Raw genomic sequence first — 23,710 nt, 5'->3', positions numbered from 1 at the left:
GTCTTAATTGGCGATGCCTTTATCAAAGGTGTTTTCTCTTTGTGCTGTTCAGTGTGGATCTCTGGTTGTGTTCACAGAAGCCACATGTATAGATGGGGGTGGGACGTTCACCTACAAGCCAAAAAAAACACACACAAAAAAAAAGCCTGGTAATTGCCATAACACAAATAATGTGAGGCTATGTAGCAAAGTGTTTGAAGAGCAGTCGTGATCAAGATAAGATTGGAGACAGTATGGAGAGCGATGGAGTGTTTTCCTCTCTGCTGCAGCTGAAAGCAAAGCAGAGTTTCTTACAGATGCTGAGTAGAAAACAAGCAGGGTAAAAATGGAGAAGAGGACGGGTGAGAAGAGGACTGTCAGTCAAATGACACTTGTGGTGTCATTGTATGTTCACATTTATCCACACAATAGGACAACAAAGCTGTTGTTTGGAGCGATATAGCCATGATATGAAATATACCAGATTCTAAAATAAACCAGTTGATGGAAAATCTAATTGTGGATATGGACTTATGTCTTAAAGCCTGATCAAATTACCAAAGATGAACACTTGATATGATGATTAAAAAAGACTGTTTTCCTGCAGTGTAGACATTTTAATTTCTTTTTTTCCACTTTCAAATGTACCAAAATTAAACTAAGTTGTTTGATCACAGGCCCAAGTTTTCTATAGCTTCACTACACACCTGCGTAACCTGACAATATATACGTGAGTTTAATGCATCATCTTACAACTTTGAGAATTTTCATAGTACAGAATTAGATAGAAATGTGTGGTTGTGGAACTTTTATGAAAAAGGTAAAAAAAAATAATTCTAGAATCACATGAATGTTGGAGACTCTTGTGATAATGTAGAACAAAGAAAAACACTAGTTTATTATTTAGAAGTTAAACTGTTTGACGCTAGTAAAGAACCTATGACTTTGTGTCAATAAAAACCTTTAAAAAAAAACAATGTTGTACAACATTTTTTACATTTTCCAGACTATTTTCTCTGTGCTCTTTTAACTCTTTTCCTTTTCCTTCCCAAAACAAATGAAGAGCAGACGACTGGGATAACAGGAACAGGACCTTGCAGAGGTGTACTGGTGATATTTGAGAGACAAAATTGTTATTTTTACCTGAATGTGATGTAAAAAATATACCTGATCGTAGCTTCAGAGACAAAAGTAGAAACAAGGAGGGAGGAAATAATAAAAGAACATCAACAAGAGAAACTTGCTGTTGTTTGCATTTCACATGATTGACGCTTGACTTAATCCAGTGCTCTGTGCGCCCCCCCAGGAGGGTGAGGCGCTCTCTTTGTGCTTCTCTGTCCCATGTGAAGCAAACCAAAGCGGGAGAGTGAGGGTCATAGCTGTTCGGCAGGGTACCAGATCGTTCCCACCGGCACATCTGCATGTGAAATCGCCATTTCACCCCTCCACACTCCCTAATTGTTGCTAAAATTATTTGTGAAATTGCCTTCCACCAGGAGTGTTTTCCACGGCAATTGTCACACAATTTTATATGCACGGTGGGCCCACAGAGTTGACACATGCACCTCTCCTTCTGTGCCATATGTGCTCTTTTTTATTCGAATTTAATAGTAGCGCATTATTTTCAACAATTACCTTTAAACAATTACCGTGGTGCGAACTGGAGGGCAAGTCAACCTGTTGTCATCAATAAGCGGGTCGATCACACTGTTGTAATTTACCACAAAAGCTTTAGGAGCAATTGAGATGTTCACGCTGCGCACAATTAATTGAAAGGTTAACAAGCCAAAAGCATTTTATAGTCTAACCTTCGCCATCCAGGGCTGCGCTTTTGTACACAAAGAATCCACATTCATCGGTTTAAGATGCTTTTTTTTTTTTTCTCGTGATTTTTTCTTAATTCACGCGAAGCTCTCCAAACACAGCTGTGGATAAATAACACCTTTGCGCTGAACCATTTGTCATAAACAGAAAGATTTTTGTCAAATAATTAAGATATTTTTTCCAAATATTACTATTTTCCATTACATTCTGCAAACAATATGAACAAAAAACAATAAGAAGAAACAATAATAATTGTTTTTGCAATATTAATTATTGTTTTAGTTTCAAGATGACAGATTCTGCCTTTTTTTTTGTGTAAATATAGTTTGTAACACACTGGCTTATATTTTAAATATCCGGTCTTTGTCAAAGAAAGAAAAAGGAAGGAAGAAAGAAAATTGTTTAAAAAAAATCTTAATTTGAAAGGCATTAATATTCCACAGGTTTGAACAGCTGAATGTCATGGCAGCAGAAACACTTTGACGTGACAGGATTTAGGATAACATTTGTGTTTAATAACATCTTGTAGCGGTTTTTGTGGAATCTTATGAGGAAGACAGCAGTGAATTAAAAGTGGAATGGCTCGCTGTGATTGGTCGCTTGGCTCCTGGCTAAACCCACTCTCTTTCATCCATAAAAGAAAGGCCAGGGAGCCTATGGGAGCGCTCGGCTGTCTCCTCCTCCGACAAGCACTAAAGTTGGCCACTTAAACTACTTCCAACCAGCCGGCAGACATTCTACTGAAACCAAACTACACCAAGGGAAACGAGTAACATTGAATCTTTGTAACTCACGTACACAGCTTTAGGTGTAGCGACTCTATTTTGAAGATTTTTTTTTTATTTCATTTGTATCTGCTGTTATTTATTTTGATTTCGAGCCGTCGAGAGGAGAGCATCACTTCTTTTCCCAGTGGAAGAAGGGCTTGTCCATGCAGATTCTCCGCCTTGGATTGGGGGATTTGACAGCTGACTTCAGCATCTTGTTGAGCATTTTGAAGACATTTCTTTTCTGACTTTGGACTTTGTGAACAAAGCTGCTATAGTCTGTTTGATTGTTTCGTCTCAGTAGCTGCGTAATGGCTACTTTACCAGGAACAGTGCCTCGGATGATGCGCCCTGCGCCCGGCCAGAACTACCCCCGGACCGGCTTCCCCCTGGAAGGTAAGAGAATCAACAACATGTGATTTATGTTTGAACTTGGCCGCTACGACCAAACTCCTGAGTAGAGCATTCAGCTTAGGGCTCACAGAGCAGCGCGTTACGGCGTCATACTGGGAAATTAAAGGGAGGGCGAAAAAACGCGCCTCCGGTCAGCGATGATTAAAGACAACTTAAATCACAAGTGAGTTGTTGCTGCAGTGAAGCATTAGTACAATTTTCTGGAAATAATCGCAGCCTGTATGAAAATACTTAAATATTAAGTGTGTTGATTCATTCTGTTGTGATGCTGAAGTCTTCATTATGTGTTTACAACTGTCGTTTTAATTATTACATCAATATTCTATCACCTGTTTATTATAACAACATGAATAAATTATTCCCTCTGGTTACAATATTTATTGTTTATTTCATGTGTTTGTGTTTGTTTTTATTTTATAGTATGTCTGCATGGTTTGCCTTTTAGGTCACAGAAAAAATGTTGTTATTCATAATTTTAGACTTAAAAATGATTTATGAATTTATTCTACTGAACTGCTACCAATCTAACGAATAAACATCTTTTTTTTAAATGATTTTTTAAATTATAGTTATTCGTAATTACCATTTAATTACAATGCGTTCATATAAAAGCAATCTAATTTGTAATTTAAAATAAAAACAACTTCAACGCCCGCTCTCCACTCGTCTGAACATATGGGCGGAAAAAGGACCGCGTTGTATTTGCATATATTTATGGAAACAGTTTTCCCATTACACCCTGTTCGTGCTCAAGTGCTCCCGACTGAAATGTGCAGAAACCACGTTGCTCCAAGTTAGTCGAGCTCCGGGATTTGTTCAAGTGTCCTGTTGCTGGAAACGGTAATAATACACATAGCAAAGATATGGCTCAAAGGATCACATCAATATTTGTACAGCATGACTAGGAATAATCAAGGTTGGAAGTGTCACCCTCTTTAGGGTCTCTTCAGTGTGATATTGGATGGTGGAGTGGCCTCGGATGCATCCTGTGCGCCAGACAGACTCTGGATTGGGTTCTCTTGAAAATGTCTGAAATGATCATGTGAATAAACTGCCTCCCGTTAAAAGTCACTAACATTGCATTAATGTCATTATTTAAATTCAACACGTTGCTGAATCCGCCACATCTGGACCTGGAACTTGCAACGAAAGTGAACAATTTGATCAGTGTTGTTGTTTGTATTGGTTTTTTTTTTTTGTGAGACTTTTATTGTTTATTGTGGCGCAGTGTCCACCCCGCTGGGCCAGGGGAGGGTGAACCAGCTCGGCGGTGTGTTTATCAACGGGAGGCCCCTGCCAAATCACATCCGACACAAGATAGTGGAGATGGCCCACCATGGCATCCGACCCTGCGTAATCTCGCGACAGCTGCGAGTTTCACACGGTTGCGTCTCCAAGATCCTCTGCCGGTACCAGGAGACCGGCTCCATCCGTCCGGGGGCCATTGGAGGCAGCAAGCCAAGGGTGAGTGGGGTCCGTGAGCGGGTCCGTGGGTCAGTGTGGGTCCATCAGCAGGGACCTGAGCGCAGAGATGTGTTGTTTTAACAGCCTGTTGGAGCTCAACACTGTATAATAATAATAATAATAATAATAATAATAATAATAATAATAATAATAATAATAATAATAATAATAATAATAATAATAATAATAATAATAATAATAATAATAGTAATAGCCTTTTCTGGGTTAAAAACAAAACAAAAATTGCAGCATGGTTTTAAATTCACACAAATATTCAAGCAATTATAAAATGTGCTGCATAATCGTTCACAAAAAAAATCGTGAATTTATCAAAATTTATCAAAAAATAAAATAAAATTTCACTTTATTTTATTTATTATGGTATCGTATTATAGTACAAGTTTATTTAGTACAAATGTACCTGTCCGTCATGATATTACGTAGGTTACCTTTCTGTTTTATATGGAGACAACTTTTCTCTGATATTTAAATAGAAATAATCGAATTAATTCTACAGTGCTGTTTAATGGTGTTTTACTTGCATTAAAAAATATGTATATATCCTATAATATATCCTTGATTTTGTATGCTATAAGATCTCAGTTTAATTTTCTTCCAATTAAAACTATCTTGGATGCCCCCTCCCCTCTCCCCTGCTTTTTTCTGTCTCTTCTGGTTCGTCGTTCCACTTCAAACCTAAAGCAGGTGGCAACTCCAGACGTGGAGAAGCGGATCGAGGAGTACAAGAGGGAGAACCCCGGCATGTTCAGCTGGGAGATCCGGGACAAGCTGCTGAAGGACGGGGTGTGCGACAGAAGCACTGTTCCTTCAGGTGAGGCTTCATCTGGTAAGCTGCACTTTTTTTTTCTTATTACGAGCGAACACTGCAGCATCAAACCACAGAATCCAACATGTTAAATGACATCATGTTTAATGTAACAGGACGGACACGTTTCTGTTTGACCCAGAAAAAAAAAAATCACCATGCTGGGAAATTTGACCTCGAACTATTTTTTAACGATTTACACATATGGTGTGACTGTGCTCCTTTAGTATTTACCTAAAAAATAACATTCAACACGCCAGCTGCTTCATGTAAAACTTTGTGCTATTTTTCTATGGTGTCCTACTAAAAAAAATGTATGATAGGATTATATGGTTCTTTTATGGGTTTTAGGGCTAATCATCCATTTACCTTTTTGTTGCCATTAGTGAGCTCCATCAGCCGCGTTTTGAGGGCCCGATTTGGCAAAAAAGATGACGAGGATGACTGTGATAAGAAGGATGAAGATGGAGAAAAGAAAACAAAGCATAGCATCGATGGCATCCTCGGTGATAAATGTAAGTTAACAGCAGAAAGTATCTGGCCCTTCTGTATATGTCTGAATAACGAATTATTATTATTATTATTATTATTATTATTATTATTATTATTATTATTATTATTATTATTATTATTAAAGTAATTGACAGTCTTGAAAGAAGGATGTAAGTGTTTTAAATAGACTTCCTTCCTTTCGTCCTCTTGGGAAAATGTCCCGCATCCAAATTGCAGCTAAACGCAGAGAATTCATTCTTGCTTTTAACTCCGAGCCAGCAGTTGTTCATTCACTCAATTATTTATGAGATCCTTGGCAGAAGGTATTTAACTGCAGAAAATTAATTTGTGTGGCGAATTCCTTCTCATTCATTCACTCATTTAACGACCTCTAAACGACAGCTGACAGTTGACCCATTTCACAATCGATGTCAGTTCACTGACATTTCACCACTTGTCAGTTTAAGTGGAAATCAATTTATTTATTTATTATTTTTTTTCTATGCATGACGCCGCGAGGAGAGAATTTCAGACAGGTATTATATTTTTAGTCACTAATTGTATTTGTCTAAGTTAAACTGTACAGATACATCTTGAGTTGTTCTGGTCGATATTTTAAATATAATATGCACTAATTTGTTTGTTTATTCTATGTAGTTTTAGAATATAATTTTTTTTTCGTTTTTCAATATAATTTAATTCAATTTAAAATTAGTAAATGCGTGAATGAATAGCCTTTTAGAAGTCTAATCTCAACTGATTTATTGTCTTATTTTTATTAATTTTTTGTTTTTATTTATTTATTTATTTATTTATTTTTGGTTGGGGGGGGGTTACCGGTGGAGTAAAAAAATCCGCATCTTCCAACGATATAGAGGCTGGTCCGTTTTGATGATCAAACATGACTGAATGACTGAATGGGCTTTAGATAAGAGTTCACAAAAGCTTCATTAAAAAAATGGTACTGCCAGAAATGTTTCAAACTTGAAGATGGACTTCACGCGCAAAGCCCCCCCCCCCCTCTATTGATGCTTTTATAAAGGGAAGAGTCTGGGGTACAAAAGCAAATCCTGGAGAGCAGGACAGCGAAAAGGAGAATATGGTCCCGTCCTTTCTCATTCAAAAAACCGGGTGAAAGAGAGAGAAAACTTTGGACAAAAGGCAAGGAGAGACATAAGAGGAGATGAATTATTCAGTGCGCCCCGCTGGTAGATAGTTTTGTAATTTGATATAATGGCTAGTTGGAGAATAATCAGTTGATAGCGTGAAAACGTTCTTTTTTTCTTTCACACCACGCATGGATGTTATTTGAAAAACCTCACCTTTTTGCAGCTATTTCTAGGCGTCTGGATGCTGCGCAAAGGCCGTTTGCGGGAAAATAAGCAGCATTTTTTTTTTGTGGAAAAACGCTCTTTACGCACAGCAGATACGCGTTAAACCGGTGACTGCATTGCGTGATTGTTTAACTAAAGTGTGTTAACTACATTATATGCAGTTTATTAACTTTCTACTGCTTATTTTATATTCCTGCTTCTGTTTTGGGGTGTTTTTTTTTTGTTTTTTTTTTCAAATAGCTGCTAGTGTTTTAATTTGGAACTCAATTACTTTGCTATAAAAAGAGACGCAGCCTCCACGTAAAGCAGTTTAGACTACCGGCATTCGGATGGCATCTAATAATGTTAATACTTATTAGAGTACGCGCTGGAAACGACGGCTGCTGAATAGGTGCTGTGTTCGTACCGGGTGTAATAGCTGCCAGGCATGGTAAGAAATGTATTTATCCCCAATCAGCCCCTCACTCTGCGAGTTTGAAGCACAGCCCTTATGTGGAGAGGGGTTTAAAGCAGATTAAATAGAGCCCTTTATTTCTTTTCACTTTCATCTTAGAGCGGAGCTCACAGTGGCTCGCCCAGGGCACAAAATTCACGAGATTTTTTTTTTTTTTTTTCATTTACTTATCCAGATTTTAAGACTTTATTTATTTATCTATTTGTTTATTAGGCTCATGCATTTGATTTTCTCAGAGGTTACATCACAAGCTCTAATCTAGTTTTATTAAACCCGTGTTTATGAGCTATTTCCCGAAGAATGTGGAGTAATTTAAATCAAATAAACAATGCATCGAAAATTGTGGTACGTTTTCACACTGCTGTATTTTGCCTTTTTATCCTGGTAATTTTTAATAGTCACGGAGGGAGATCTGGTCCACCCTGCGTTCTGAGGGTTTGTACTTGATGCTTATTTTAAAAATGCTGTTAAATTCTACTCCAACATTTAATTACCGGCAAAAAAGGGAATGGTCATTCATATGTGCACACTGTGGTGTCCTTTTGTCTCGCACCATCCCTCCCAGTGAGAAGGTGAATCAGCTGCTCGGCGTCCATCCGCCTCAGACCAACATGATTGAGGTGCAGACAGGCGATGGACACTTCAGCAAATCGCAGGATTACCTGAGGTCCTCAAACCAATTAAACAGATGCCAGGTGGGATTATTTCCGAGGGTCAGGAGTCCACAGTGACAGGAGTAGCGCAGAGGTGTGAGGATGTCAGGCGGAGCGCAGATCGAGGCGGGGATGCTACTGTTACAGGGGATGAAATGTCATTTCTAATGCCAGGATATATAAGGTGCAAATCACGAGCAGTGGGGCAAAAAAAAACATGCGTCTAGATTTTTTTTTTCCATTTCATTTGTGTCTTAAGTTTTTTGTGAAGTATCTAAATATCTTGAGACAACCTCCAAAAACTGCACACTAAAATTAAATCAAACACATACAAGAACAGGGTTTTCTGTTTGTCATCGATTAATGAACAAAATAAAGAAGTTTGTGTTTAGTCTTAAAAAAAGAGCTTCTCTCCTACCGTCAAACACACACACACACACACACACACACACACACACACACACACACACACACACACACACACACACACACACACACACACACACACACACACACACACACACACACACACACACACACACACACACACACACACACACACACACACACACACACACACACAGCCTGTCTCTAAATGGTAATATAATGTAGCTCTATTTCGGCTCTAAAGCTGCGCTGAATGAGGAGGACAGGGGGATGAAGCGACAGACACTTCAAACAAACCCATCTAGAACAGTGTGAGGGAGATTCACTGGCAGGACGGGGAACTTATTTAGCTAATAAAGGTTTTTCCTCAGGCATTCAGAGTGACTCCATCTGCACTTTCTCGCAGCGATTTGGCTGGGTGGAAATTGAGGGAGACCCAAATGTTGGGCAGAGATAACATACCCATCATAGTCCAGACCCTGCGCTGTGCTCCACTGCATTAAACTCGGATTAACCTCCCCTGTCCCCACAGCCACGCAGGACACATTTCACTGGAATTTACAACGGCAGGCCTACATTTCATATAAAGGGGGCAGGAGCCAAAAGAAACAACAACCACAACAAAAACAACAACAAATATGACGACTACTATACTATTACTACTATTACTACTGCTGCTAATAATAACAGTAGTAGTAGTAATAACAACAATAACAACAACAACAACAATAATAATAATAATAATAATAATAATAATAATAATAATAATAATAATAATAATAATAATTGTACATCAGAATAAGAAAATGCATAAAAATGTGGGCCGCTGCGAGCATTAGTTATTGTAGATTAAATTGTATTTATTGTAGGTTTTTATTTCCACGCCTCTTGCAGCAGCCTAAATCAGCCTAAATCAGCCTAAATTATAAGCATATCTTTTTTAAAATTTATTGATTATTTCTATAAAAGTGTGGAACACTATACTGAAAAAAAATATCCAAGTGTAAGCATTTTCACCTGATCTAGAATTTATTTTTAGATTCAGCATTAATATGTTAGGCCTACAGCTTAATTCGTTGTTAAATGACGTGTGGAGATATTTGACAGTGACGCGCAGTGACCACTGAAACAAACCTGGTTCCATTGGGAACGAGCAAATAACACGAAAGCCTTTGACTGTCAGTAAAGACTGTAGCGAGCATCTAAGGTGTGTATTTAAGGCTTGTAGGCCTACTGTACTGGGAGGCATCTCAGTGTCACAGGCTTAAAGTGTCGGCAGCATTACGCTGAATTATAAAAAAAAAAAACGGAGTAGGCTTAAATTCACTCTGTGCTGGCATTTGACTTTGATCACATCAGAAATATTCATGGGTGCACAAACACGGGCTGTGTCTCCATTATCCAGGGTGACAGCGATACCTCTCAAGGCTGTCTATTAATTAAAGTGGCGCTTACCATTTGGGACGACTCCCTATCTAGGCACAAAAATGGTTTTTCCATCTCTTGTGGGGCTCTTGAAAAGGGCCAATCTTTCCTCTCCAGCTTCTTGTGGGAAACTTAAAAGTGTACAGCGGAAGACATGGGGATTTCTAGCTCATTTATAAAGACAAGTTTATAATCCTTTCCTGCTTAATAACTTAAAAGGATTCAATTTCTCCCCTCATTTATGGGGTTATGATCACACATTGTTAGACGCAGATTTCAAGGTTAACATTTCCTGCTCTAAAATATCAGAATATAAGCTGTAAACCCATAGGTGCCCTTTGTTAAGTTAAAATTCCCCCCATAAGTGCAGAGAGACCAATTTTAGATGTTATTCCTATTAATGTGATAGCAACGACGACGCCAAAGACCAAGTTGATAAGATGCCCTGCGCCACCAAGCATTTTAAAATGATATGATATTTAATTATAGCATATAATTTCACCATCGAGAATTGAATTCAGTAGGCTTACGAACACTCTGAAGATTCAATGTCTGCTTGGCGGTCTCAAAGCATACGAGACAAATTAAAGAGGAAGCGCTGCCCTCCAGGTATCCTGTCACAACAGCAGGGCGCTGCGGCGCGCCGCTCATTTCTGTCTGTGTTTTATTCCGCCAATTTTCACAATGGATCCTTCAGGATCCTGCGCTGCGCCTCCGGGGCCGAGGGCCCAAATAAATATAAACTCACATTTTATTTGCTTAGCCCAAATTTGACTCCATCACCCCCCTCTCCCTCTCCCTCTCCCTCTCTCTCTCTCTCTCTCTCTCTCTCTCTCTCTCTCTCTCTCTCTCTCTCTCTCTCTCTCTCTCTCTCTCTCTCTCTCTCTCTCTCTCTCACACACACACACACACACACACGCACGCACACACACACACACACAAACGTCAACAGGTGGGATGATAGTGATTGCACTGTGGAGCTGAGTTATGTCCGATTTTACTAATTGTTTAAAAGTTAGCATCTACTTTATTGTACTTAATTCGAACTTGGTGTAATTATTTTGAAGCAATGGGTGGTTGGAGTTAGCCTCAATACCTACTGCAGTTTAAACATGTCAGATTATTTTAAATGCTGCAGGTAATTTTATTTTGTAGTTAGAGAAGTATTTCCAGTATTTTTTGTTGCATTCATGATGAAATGAAAATGACAAATTCAATTTATGTGGCAGGTTTTTCTGTTGATATAGGAAATTACCTTGTTAATTATTTATTACATTTTTTTGGAGGGGAAATTGTCAATAATTTCAATATCAATACCAGAGATTATATTACATAACTATACAGGGTAAACAGGCTTTCATTATTACTATTATTGTTTTTATAATAATAATAATAATAATAATAATAATAACAATAATAATAATAATAATAATAATAATAATAATAATAATAATAATAATAATAATAATAATAATAATAATAATAATAATAATAATAATAATAATAATAATAATAATAATAAGGGTTTGTATCAATAGCAACAGTATGGGTGCAGGCAGTGTAAATGTACCAGTACTAAATCATTTCCATTTCCACTAATGTATTTCCAAAATTGCCGGGGCTTTGTCAGCAGTGGTGTTTAATTAGCTGGAAGAAGATGAATGAGGATGACAGGAATCAGCTGTCCACACATTCCCCTGTGAGTCTGACTCGGAAATCATAACTTGACCAGCTTTTCCTCCTGTGGAACCCGCTCGTTGAACTTGTCACATCTAATTAGGGTGCTAAAACCCACCAAAAGCATCGGTGGGAAACAGTAGGCGGTTGATCCGGGGCCACCAATAAGGCTTTTTTGGGTCAGACTGGGGTGGCAGGGGTGGAGGATGGAGGCTGGTTGGATGGTGGAGTTTTTGAATCGGGCTGCTGCAGGTCTTTGTTTTCTAAGCAGGCTTTTTTCCGCTATTACTTTAATTATGACCATCCAGCGGGCTAAACAGACCAGGCTGCATAGACTATGTAGCTTTCCTGTAATTAGGTATGAAATTAATTACAACAGACATGTATTAAAGACTTTCAAATTTGTCTCTTTCTGTCCTCAGAGTTTAAAGGTATAACAGGGGATTAATGGCTTACAGCCAAAATGACATCTTATTGCCTCCCATCTCTGCCTGTTTGACAGGTCTCACCAAATGTTTAAGTTTCTAAATACACAAGAGAAATTTCATATACATTTGTGTTTTGTATTTATAAATAGACTTTTTAGAATAAGTAAGGGTTAAAATGAAAGACTTTTGTCTACAATTTCTATAATATACATATATGTCATTATGTTCACAAATATTTCACAAACATGCCGTTTCTTTTTAGTTTGTAAACACCCTTTTTTTTTAACTTCATTCTTGCTGCTCGACCCATAATTTCTGTGCAAATGCAAATATACAATTTTCACCAGTTCCAATTTTAAGAAACTGCGTTCTCTATTTATTGAATACTTTTTTCTTGTATTGGAACAAAAACATCCCTGTGATGTCTGACAACCTACTCTCCCCATTGTGTGACGAACAGTGACTAGAAAAGGAAGAGAGAAAGAAGAGGGAGGAGAAAAGGCCTTTCTGTTATTTTCAATCTTGAGACTTGCTGCATAGTCTATTCAGGCAAGTTGATGAACTCCTCCAAAAAGTTTATTAAGGGCCTCAAAACAATAAGAACTAAAGCCTTTGGGAGCCTCAGCAGACAGTTTATAAACTAGCTGCTATTGTGCCTCAAAGGCAGATGCATGAATACTTTTGAATAGGGGCCTTCAAACTGACACGATCAGGCTGGACAGCAGCAGTTTAAAGGGAGAGAGGAGGCTTCTGCTGCCGCTCACATCTCTGCCTCTCTTTGCATTAATGTACATCTGCAAAGGAGGGAGGGTGCTGGGCACTGTCTGTCATGACCACACTGTTTTTCTTAGGACTTAACTCTACGTGGGCACTTAAAACTTAAAAAGAAGTCAGAAGTTTTAGTGAACTTTTCTCTGCTAATATTATTTGTTATCATCTTTGTATTTGGTGGCAGTCAAGTCCAGACCGTTTGTCCGGTGGATCATCCAAAAAAAAATAGAAATGAAAAAAATTGGAAAAAAAGAAAAGAAAAATCAGGTGGTTTAATGTCTTACATCCTTTTTCTGCTACTATTGCTTAAGTCTGAATGTGGAAATTGCAAAAGGTGTTTGTTGGAGACCAAGAGCAGAGTGTGAAAAATTTGTCTTTCCTTTTTCGTGATGCTTTTTAAGCAAATAGATTTAAAATATTTCTGATCATTTATGCACCCAAAAGAAGACACAAAGCAAGGCGTAAAGCTATTGTGAGCTTTGGCAATATGGCTTCATTGTTGATATTTTATTTATTTATTTATTTCTGAATAGGGGCACACTGGTTACGCGGACTCAAGAAGATACATTATTCCCGTCCTATTCAGTGAACAATAGACTGTCACTCTTTATCCTTCTTCCCTCCCCTGTCCCTCCCTCTCCAGCTTTCTCTTTTAGTCTTCTCAGTCTCTGGCTCTGTGCCTCACAACATCAGAGGGGGTCCAGTGATTTGTGACCCCAGCAACCCACACTTAATCTCGCTAAAGAGGGGGAGCATCCAGTTTGCAGCTTGGCGGGCCCCAAATAGACCAAGCCTGCTCTGGCAGGTGTCAACATTAGCAAACAATTGGTCCCCAGTCCCATGCCCTGTACCCCAGTGCGACACTGAACCTAAACTATGTGAGGCGTGCTGAAAGGAGCCACATAATAGGGAATGTGGAGGGGGAGGAGAGGAGGGGGAGGACAAGGGAGAGATTACACTCTGAGACAGCTATTAGCAGGGATGAGGCTTTACTAAACAAACAAAAAGAAGAAGACGATCAATACTGTGTTAGTTTACTGAGTGGAGTCATCATTATGGCTTTGGATTATATATTTTCTCCTCCATTGTTTTTCTTGACTTCTCAAATGTCTCTGGGCCATATTGGCAATCCAATTTAGTTTGGCAGGGGGTCCCTGAGACGCGTAATTCTTCTCCTGGGCAGTTGGGTGTTAACTGCACTTGTGGTGGACAGTCCATTGATGGATTTGGTGTTGTAATGAAAGCTGATTGGTGCGAATTGCCTACGACAGCGGGCTGGGTTGTCTTCAGGGAGAACACCACTCAGGGATGACAGAGCTCATCTTGGCGCTGTGGGATTGCAGCCCCACCACCTCATTAGACAGGAGCGTTTTAGCAAAGACAGCACAGGAAATGGGATGGGAATGAGTAGACATGCGGACTATTGCCGGTCTTGAGTAGGTATGTGTCTTGACAAGAGGTCCAATGTTTTCTAAAGACCATTTATATATCTCTCACTGTTGATTCCTGGCCACGCCACAAGGAGAGATGAGTGTCCTCCGTCGGGAGATTAGTTTCAAAGGTTTTAATGGAAAGACCTGTAGTTAGAAGATAGAAATGTCATTTAATTGCTTTGAAATGTCCTTTTGGCTTCTTTCCTCGTGACCTCCAGAAAGACTAAAATGGAAAACAGAGAACCAGTTCAATTAAGCTAACTTCCACTGGACCAAACCTCCTGCTATAGTTGTTCTGCACACACTCCATATCGCTGTAATAAACCAGGGTAGTTAAGTGACCCCCACGACCTCTATAGACAGTCAGAAAGCAATAATCTTGTCAGCGAGCAATAAAACAATTTATAGAACATGGCACAAAATAGAGGAGATGTCACAAACAACTATATTTATTTATTTTGTATTTTCCTTTTTGTGTTTAACAGGTGAATCTCAGCATTAAAGAATATTCAGTTTGTTTTCTGACTCCATAAATCATGACAATTTCACCTAAGCTACCCGCCATATCAACACGTGAACGTTACGTCGAGACAACAGATAATGTCAAACCATCACAAAAGTCTGATGTTTGAAGGAGCAACTAATTATTCAGTTTAATGTTGGTATAATTCTATCTGGAGACTAGTTTTCGATTAATTCCTATTTCTTTTTTTCTGTCTTTTACAGCCTCTCACAGTAAATGCCCCGTTCCACAAATATCTCTCAGTATATGGGCTCGTATGTTTTATACATTTTTGTTTCCTTGTTGTATTTTAGATAAAATTAATTTTACTGAAGTAAATGCTTTAGTTTTTTGCTTTGGCTAAAGGTTGAGCTTTTGCAGAATTTTACATCCCTAAGATTTTTTTCTGCGGCTTGAGGAATAAACTATATGGAGCAATTGAATTTCTTGCCTGTCTGAGATAATCTCGTGGAGGTTTTTGGATGGACAATGTAATCATAACCGAACTCGTGTCTCGGTGATTAAATCTTTGTTATTCTGCCAAATAGTGAATCAGAAGGATCACAAAAATTGGTATACAGTACATCCGGACATTATTATGTCCATATTAAATTATGTGATGGATGAGCAGGTCACAGCCAGATAATTTATTGAAAGAAACGTAGCTTCCTCCAATTCGCTTTGCCACCCAAGGGTGTCAAACTCTGACAGCTGGCGCAGATCGGGACAGTGTGTTGCATTATGACCGTCCACTGGTTACCATGGAGCTGCATTAGAAAAGACAAAAAGCATTTCTGGCTAATTTTATTACAATGCAGGAATAGCCCACATAATGTGCAACAGTAATTACGTTTAGCACAGTGAGGCTGTGCTCTCCCTCAGTGGTGAATGAGAGGCATCAACCATGGTCTGCTAGTCTAAAAATCGCCATTAGCCTATGCTACTTAGAGGCACATCGGTTCACATTTTATGCTCTTGATCTGCTTCACCACTGAAATATTCATTTGTTTTAATTGTACGTGTTTGTTTTTTTGTTTTTTTCCAAAACCACTAGGACAATAAACATGTTCCCTGAGTGTTGCAAATCAGAAATGTGTTTTCTCCCACCGAGTTAAAATGTGTAAGCGGTTGTCCAAACACTGGGGTGGAGCTCCCGTCCTCGCAGACAAAATAACAACTTCAAATGTTGTCCCCTATTTTCTACTAATGGGCTTATTTCTGCATCGTCAGTCATTCTCTCCTTGGGGAATACGTAGTCTCAGTGTAAAAAGCTTTGCTACTGTGCCACATTACAGTCCCTCAATATGGAGACATCTTAGGAATGAATGCCAAGCGCTGTAAAGCATTAGCAGGACCAGGGAGAAGCATCCCACTGTAAATACGCATTCAGGAGTGTGTTTTTTTTTGTTTTTTGTAAATACACAGTTTTATCTCATTACAGAGATAATTCATTGTCAGGGTTCACAAAATAAGCAAATAAACAGTGTAAATAAGTAAACCAACAGGCCAGTGTTGCTCTAGTAACATTCCAGTGCACATACTGCAGTATGTAGTGTATTCTGTAAAGAGAACATCGGCTCATGAATTTTAGTTTGAGCTTTTATGACAGCAATCTGACAGCAAGGTTTTAGTTAAGTTTCCATCATTTTTCACAAGTCTCCTTGTCTTCCTAGTGTCCTCTATGACTGACCAACTTTTCCACAATATTTGCTGTTCAGAAATTTAGGAAACTTCCCTTGGGCGCATAAAAATGTCCGTTGTGCATTCCTATACTGTGCCCAGTAATCTCTCTTTGGCTTTGTTGAGAAAATGATTTGTTCCTCCAGGAGACCTCGGCTCATAGCCCTGAGACGTTACTGTTTGATTTCCTGCAAAGGTTTTTCGAGCTCTTTGCTGGGGGACCGAAGCTGTGGCTCCTGTGCCATTTGGCAGAGACCCCCATGGACTCGTTTTTACTTTCTTGTACTCTCTGTTAATTTCATTACTTTTGCTCTGACCTCAATTAGCAGAGACTCAAGCCCAGGCAGTGACATTATGCTCGACAGAAGAGGAAAACTGATGCAAAGCTCAGTGTTAGTGGGGAAGGAGGAGGCAACAGACCTTCTAGTGATGTTCATATTCTGGTCCTCTCGTGTCGTGATGGCTCCATGTGGCTCTCTCAGATGTTAATTTGGATTTTTCCCTATAACATTGCCACAGTGGGAAACATAATGACAATTGAATGAGCTAGTAATAGTTAATATGTAAGGATTAATGACTACTGACATGTTTGTAATATAAGACATGCATTCCTCATGGCTTCTGGTGTGAGACGGTTCTACACAAATTAAAAAAAAAAAAATCCTAAAAACAAACATTTATGTTGACACTGATACCCAAGTCTTAGTCAGAAGTATACAAAAAAGAAAACGAACCAACAAGCCCTTCACGCTTTCACACTCAGGCAGCGCAGGGGCATGGGGAGTCAATATGTCAGCGTTTATGGATGCCCTGCGGAGCTGCACAGGGCTGTCAGGCCCCTATTCATGCTCTAATGGCCCCCTGAGGAGCTCGTCTCACTGGGCTGAAAGGGCTGGGAGGCCCAGTGGACGCCCTGTTGTTGAAGGTGAGCGTGCGCTCTCATGGACGCGCCGCGCCTTCATCCATATGACAAGAGCCATAAAAGAGCACTGCTTTCTGCTTCTCCTTCTATGTCTCCTCTGCTTTTTCTTGCCCCCCTGCCCCTCCGTCTCCCACTTTCTCCCCACCTCAAACAGAGAAAAGGGGGCTAATTGTTTGTTGTGAGACCCAAAGATTATAGAGGCTCCCATCTTTTTTTTCCTCACTTGCATTTTTCTTCTCTTTTTCAAGTCCCCTACCCGTTTTCTAAAGAATGTGATTTTGTCTGAGAGACAAGGGATGAAAAGTCTTTGAATTTTTCTGGAGAATGTTGCTCAAACTGACATCAGTGTTGACACCACAGACAGCCATTTTCATTTCCATCCGTCCGTTGTTCAGACTGAAGTTCTACCACCTATCTATTGTGTTAAAGTGAAAACAAGAATATGATGTTGTTGCTTCAAAATTTGTCTACAAATATATTTATTTCCATTTTTTCCCCATCTGACTACTTAAAATTGATTTCTGAACAAGCGCCCTTGACCCTTAGCTTCCTGTTATAAACCGGTAATTGACATGATAGGCATGAGACAAAGCTGAATTCAAAGACATATGTCCATAAAGGTGAGCTGAGAGTGATTTTATCCCAGATAGACGGTGGAGTTTTATTATTCTCATGTATAGTTACACATCTCATCTCATCTCACCCAGATTCAATTTCAGCTAAATGTCAAATTACGGCCCAGAGAAGGTCACCTGCAACCAGGAGAAATTGATGATGCATTTTGACGCGTTCCCAAACCAAGTAAACCTTTCACTGGATTTTTGACGCATATGCAAATGGCTTTGTAAGTTGATCTGAGTATTTTAATCTAATATATATGTGCAAGAGTCATGCTGAGACTGTACTCACTTTCATTTTTGTTTTTGTTTTTCACTTGATAACTACGGGAAAAGATTATTCATAGGGACTGTGTTTTTGAACAGTTCGGTTATCGTTGTCGTCTATCTTGTATTCACATCGGGCTCCTATCTCAGAGACATCCTTTAGTAAATGCCTTGAATCACATGCCTGCTTTAACTTGGCAACCCCTTTGGCTTGAACAGGCAAGTGCATTAAACAGAGATGCTGCACCATTTTCAGAAAAATGCAAATGGGGAAGTTGTTAGTTATTTGATGTTGCTGCACGAACACCCCCCCCACCCTCCCCACCCCCCCAAACATCTCTCCACTCCAGTGTTGGTAGTTGAATCGTATGCAATCCTGGGGACAGGGAAGGCTGTTTATATTCAGGCCTGGAGCCCCAAAGACAGCACAGAGACAGATGCATGTCAGAGATAGCAGATCCCATCTCAGGCAGATGCCTCTTATCATAGTCCTGTTTGCATAATTAGGCCTTTTGATATTCACCCCCTCTGACTGACAAAAAGTATAATTGCAGCATCAAGTACGACAAAAGGTAGACACAAAATAAACAAGTCAACATAAATAGGGAGAAAGGATGTTGTTCAAAAGATGTTATTTTTGTCCTGTGGGGAAAAAAGAGGGAAGAAAAAACAGCATTTTGAACTAAATCTGCTGTCAGTCACAGTCAACTGGTGTGACTTGGTGCTCAGAGGCTGGTCCTGTGAATGCCTGCAAAACACAGAGCATGAGGCCTGATTGTAATTATGCTGGAACTAATATGCTTTTCAAAACGAGCCATTATGAGCTAATGTTACACTGCCAAAACCCTGTCTGTTTTTGTCCCTCTATTTTGGATAGTTTGCAAAGGTATGGTTAATATCGAGGCCATGGATTATGATATCCGAGACAGTTTGACACTGCCAGTGACTAGGATGAACACGACGGAAGTTAAGGTAAATACTGTTCACAGGTGAGATGAGGCATAAAAACGTCTGCATGGCTTCAAATGGAGATTTGTTTGTCTGGTTTTTTAACAGGTTTAGTTTGTTGGATTGGTTTTTCTTCTGGTTACTGATCCAGACACCTTTTAAAAGTGCGTAATTATTAACGGGATGCAAAAAGTTGGACACTTTCATGCAGTTTTTGAAAATATAATTGATTTTTTTGTTCATAACCTTAGTGGTAATCCTTTATTAGGAACTGTTCCCCAGTGTTATGACCACGGATTTTTCACTCAAAGTATCAGATGCACATATTCATCCAATATTTCTGAGCGGTCTGGTCAGCCTGAAGTTTCTGGCTGTATATCATAAATGCGTAACCTCAAAGATCACTTGGTTAATTGCCTGCATTGAGCAGACAGCTGTGTGTTTAATCAGCTTAAAGTTCAGTGTCTCAGGGGTTAAGGTGGAGGACGAGAAGAGTTCGAGGGATAAGCAGAGAAGAATGGCTGCAGGAGAATGTTGGAAGGGGGTCAATATGAGGAGAGGAGGGGTCTGATGATGAGGATCCCATCTGCCTGGTGTCTGAGGAACCTGTCTACAGGGTCAGCGCAGGACCATCAGGGGACAGAGCAGACTTTAAACCTCAGACTGACCTCAGACTGACCTCAGAACTATTAACTAGAAGCACAAGTCCTTTAAGAGCAGCTTTATCAGGTCAGGCCTGAAATAAGCATCATTAAAGTCACACCAGGGGGAAAGACTGGGTGAGATCCATGTTCTTAGGAATCCCAGGTATGGAATCAACCATATCAGAGCAGTGAAACAAAACTAGAACCAAGGCACAGACTGCAACATCCCGCGACACCCCTGAATTCAAAATTCTACCCTGACCTACTTGCATAGGTCGAAGATCAAAGCTAGTTCTCTTACCTACTGTCATAGATCAAAGCACTAGCTTTGATCTACGGTCTTACTCACACTGGTCTTCTCCCTTGTCTTTCTATCTTACCCGGTTCCTGAGTGTACAAAAGTTTAAATTTAACCTTCACCTACTTTTCTCAAGGTCAAGGTCATCATCTCATTTTCTTCCCCTGTGCCGCGCGAGTAATGTGCTTTTTGTTTCATCTTTCTATCTGCAACGGTTGCGAAGATATTTGTTGGACTAACTAACGGACAGACGAGCGAACGAACGAACGAATGAATGAACGAACATATGAACACTGACAATTACAATACATCACCGCTTTGAGGCTGGATTGTAACAAAACAAAACAAAACAAAACAAAACAAAACAAAACAAAACAAAACAAAACAAAACAAAACAAAACAAAACAAAACAAAACAAAACAAAAACAAAATTAAAAAACCCAAAACAAAACAAAACAAAGCAAAAAACAAAACAAAACAAAACAGAACAAAAATCATTTTAAAAAATGGATGCTTCTATCAGCCAATCTTGTGTGACTTGCGTGTAGCATCAATATTAGCTTGACTACACCTCTTCAATTAAATTTTTAAGCTGCCTCATGTATTAAAATCAACACTTTAATAGACTTTCATTACAGTTTTACTCAGACCATACCCAATGGTATTCTTAATTACATTCAAGCATTTAACCCAGACAAAGCAAGTAGCAAACCTGATTGAATTCTGTTTACAATGGGTGCAATTTTAAATAAATATCAGGGAACAAACTCAGACGGCCCCTGGAGGAGAGTAAACGGTAATCATGCCCACTGGATGGCATTTAATTAGATTCTAATTGGATGATACTTAATGAAACAAGGCATGAGCAGTTTATCAATATCCCATGAACCCATGAATGGAATTACCATTGCTCTGTTATACAGACGTCTAATCAGAATGTACCTTTTTGTCACTTGTTAAGGAACTGACCTCCACAGGCCTGCAGGGGTTTTGTTCACGGAATCTTATTATGTCTTTGATTACTGCGATTGGTACATTGTGAAGGGTACAATGGTTTTATTTTTTTGTGTGTATATGCACTCAAACCGGTTTCTGAGCATCTGCACATTGGACAGCTGATTATATCTCTGCTGTATGTTGACCAAAATCATTTACAGACAGTTCGATATCTCAATGAAGATTAAGCAAGGCATATGTTTTCTGCCATCTACTTTCCAAATGTAGTCACCATACAGATGAGTTTTCTGTCCACCAACAATCACAGTTGGCTTCAAACAGCATTAAATATTTGAATATTAGTCATTACAGGCAGGGCTTTTGACCTTGCACTTCTGGTTCATGTACAAGAGCAGATGTGTTGGCTCTAGAGGGCTTAATGGAGAGCGGCGGTACAAACTATTGTCTGATGAGGTTTATCAGTCATTAGCCTAATAGCATGCTAAATGTGACACAGATTGTCGTTGCGGTTCACGTGCAAAATAAAATCTGTGAAAGTGCCTCAGACAAAAGGGAGGAAAAGAAAATAATTTGAGGGGAAGACTTTAGTGTCTTACTCCGAGCCCCTGGAGTATGTGTCTACTCTGCCCCCACCGAGTCTCCCTGTAGGACACAGAGGTGACTTTGGAAAACGATCTGCAGACTGTTTGGCTGGTCTCAAGTGTCGTCATGGCAAGTTACACAGCAAATGGATATACGCATCCTCATGAAAACCAACAAAGGGATATGTGGTGTATGTACATATTCAACTTTGTATGTTCAAGGGTGTTCAGTGCCGGAGTGAGTCTGTGCTTCAAGAATCAATCTTTATTAAAATGGATAAGACTGAAGAATTGATTTAATGAATGCGGCCTCATGTCCTGCAGCCACACGTAATCCGCAGAGAATCATTGAGCATGAGCTCAGGGGGACAGAAAATGTTCGTAGAAGACTCGTAGAGTGGCCTGTAATAATAGCCTCCATATAATCCCATAATTCCTTGTTTAATTAAACTCTGGAGCTGGCCTTGAGACTCTGCCAGCTTTGTTGCTCTTTTGTTCTCACAGTTGTTATTTGCTAGCTAGGTTTGAGTAGTCTTTTGTCCACTTATGATGGAAGATTTAACTGGAGAGGAGCTATAAACAGAGATCACCGCTGTGAAACAATGACTTAGATCGCAGGAACTTAGTCAGTCGAGACATTTTTTGAGCGTTATAGTTTTCACTTGAGCTAAATGGCAAGCGGCCTCTGTCAGAAGCAGAAATCTCTTCATGCACCCTCTTCTTCCATATCTCCCTTTATTTCTCTCTCCCACACTTTCTGGACTGTGCATGATGCAATCCAACTAGGCCTGGAGCAACACTGGCACGTCATGCCGTCTTGTCAATGTCTCAATGAGGAAATTATGAAAATATAAATTTTATGACATGAAATGAAAAGGGCCATGTAGTTTGAATAGACGTGCAGAGGAGGTGAAAATGATGCAATTTTCTAAATTCAGTTATAATGGTAATGTGCAATGGTAATGCGTATTTGCTGTCAAAAAATTCCCTGTCGGCCCGGATTGTACAGCTTTGTGCTGTATCTATGTTCCTCGAGCAAAAATTTAGCTTAGTTGAATGCCTTAAAAGTAATGTAAAATATGTTTTAATTCATTTAATGACAGCAGATGGAAGCACATGGGGCTGAATGGTTTTGGTGTGATATTGTGTTCTATTTTGTACACTTTGGCTGTGCTGTGTATGAGCAGTGTGCCCTGGGCCAATGAGAGAGAAAAGCAGGGTGAGAGCATCAAGGTGGCCTCTGCAGATTAACCCCAACAACACCCCCGCTTCCCCTCAGCCTCTGCCTGCACAGCCTCTGGGAGCCCTCACAGAGGCAGGATTGTGTAACGGGGTCTCTTCTATATTAAATAAAAATCCCAAGATTACAAAGATATTCTTCCAGTTGTATTTTGGGCGAGGAAAGGCTGTCATTTGAATCTTCTACAGTATGTCATCTGGAGCAACAAAAGAAGCTCCAGAATGTAAATAATGCTGTTAATGCATCTGCTTCTTCATTTTAAGCACGTATTTGATGCTATTGTCTTAAAGTATACCTCTGTTAATTTATATAAAATACTCATTTACTTGTTTCCATTTCATGAACGCACAGGTGGCCTTCTTTCTTTTATTGTCTTACCTCAGGTAACCGCACAGATGATGGGTCAGATGTGGACTCAGAACCCGACCTGCCCCTGAAGAGGAAGCAGAGACGCAGTCGCACCACCTTCACTGCTGAGCAGCTAGAGGAGCTGGAGAAGGCGTTTGAACGGACACATTACCCAGACATCTACACCAGAGAGGAGCTGGCACAGAGGACGAAACTCACAGAGGCCAGAGTACAGGTGAGACCGCAGCAGTGACAACAGGCGCTGTCTTTTACCTCCTCAAACATGTATTGTAAATACAGTGGTACCAAATGAATGAGGTTATCATGTTCACATATCATACAGATACTCAGCTCCAAGACTCGATGGCGTCATTCAAT

At 39.6% G+C, this 23,710-nt stretch overlaps 1 protein-coding gene across 2 annotated transcripts in view; it reads left to right on the top strand.

Moving 5' to 3' along the window:
- Positions 1–2,532: 2,532 nt before the first annotated feature.
- The window catches only part of pax7a (paired box 7a), a 43,985-nt gene continuing 22,807 nt past the window's right edge, over positions 2,533–23,710 (top strand). Inside the window, exons 1-5 of one of the 2 annotated variants that reach the window (XM_068315788.1) lie at positions 2,533–2,966; positions 4,213–4,448; positions 5,151–5,280; positions 5,661–5,789; positions 23,368–23,567. In XM_068315788.1, coding sequence (XP_068171889.1) covers positions 2,882–2,966; positions 4,213–4,448; positions 5,151–5,280; positions 5,661–5,789; positions 23,368–23,567 — 780 coding nt within the window. In that variant the 5' untranslated portion in view covers positions 2,533–2,881. Of the gene's footprint in view, positions 2,967–4,212; positions 4,449–5,150; positions 5,296–5,660; positions 5,790–23,367; positions 23,568–23,710 lie in introns of both variants that reach the window. The other variant, XM_068315787.1, reaches the window with a different exon arrangement.

The sequence above is a fragment of the Antennarius striatus genome, chromosome 5 (genome assembly GCF_040054535.1).
Source record: "Antennarius striatus isolate MH-2024 chromosome 5, ASM4005453v1, whole genome shotgun sequence".
NCBI lineage: Eukaryota > Metazoa > Chordata > Actinopteri > Lophiiformes > Antennariidae > Antennarius > Antennarius striatus.
Note: the sequence above shows the minus strand (reverse complement) of the source record. Positions and strands in the feature narration are given on the sequence as shown.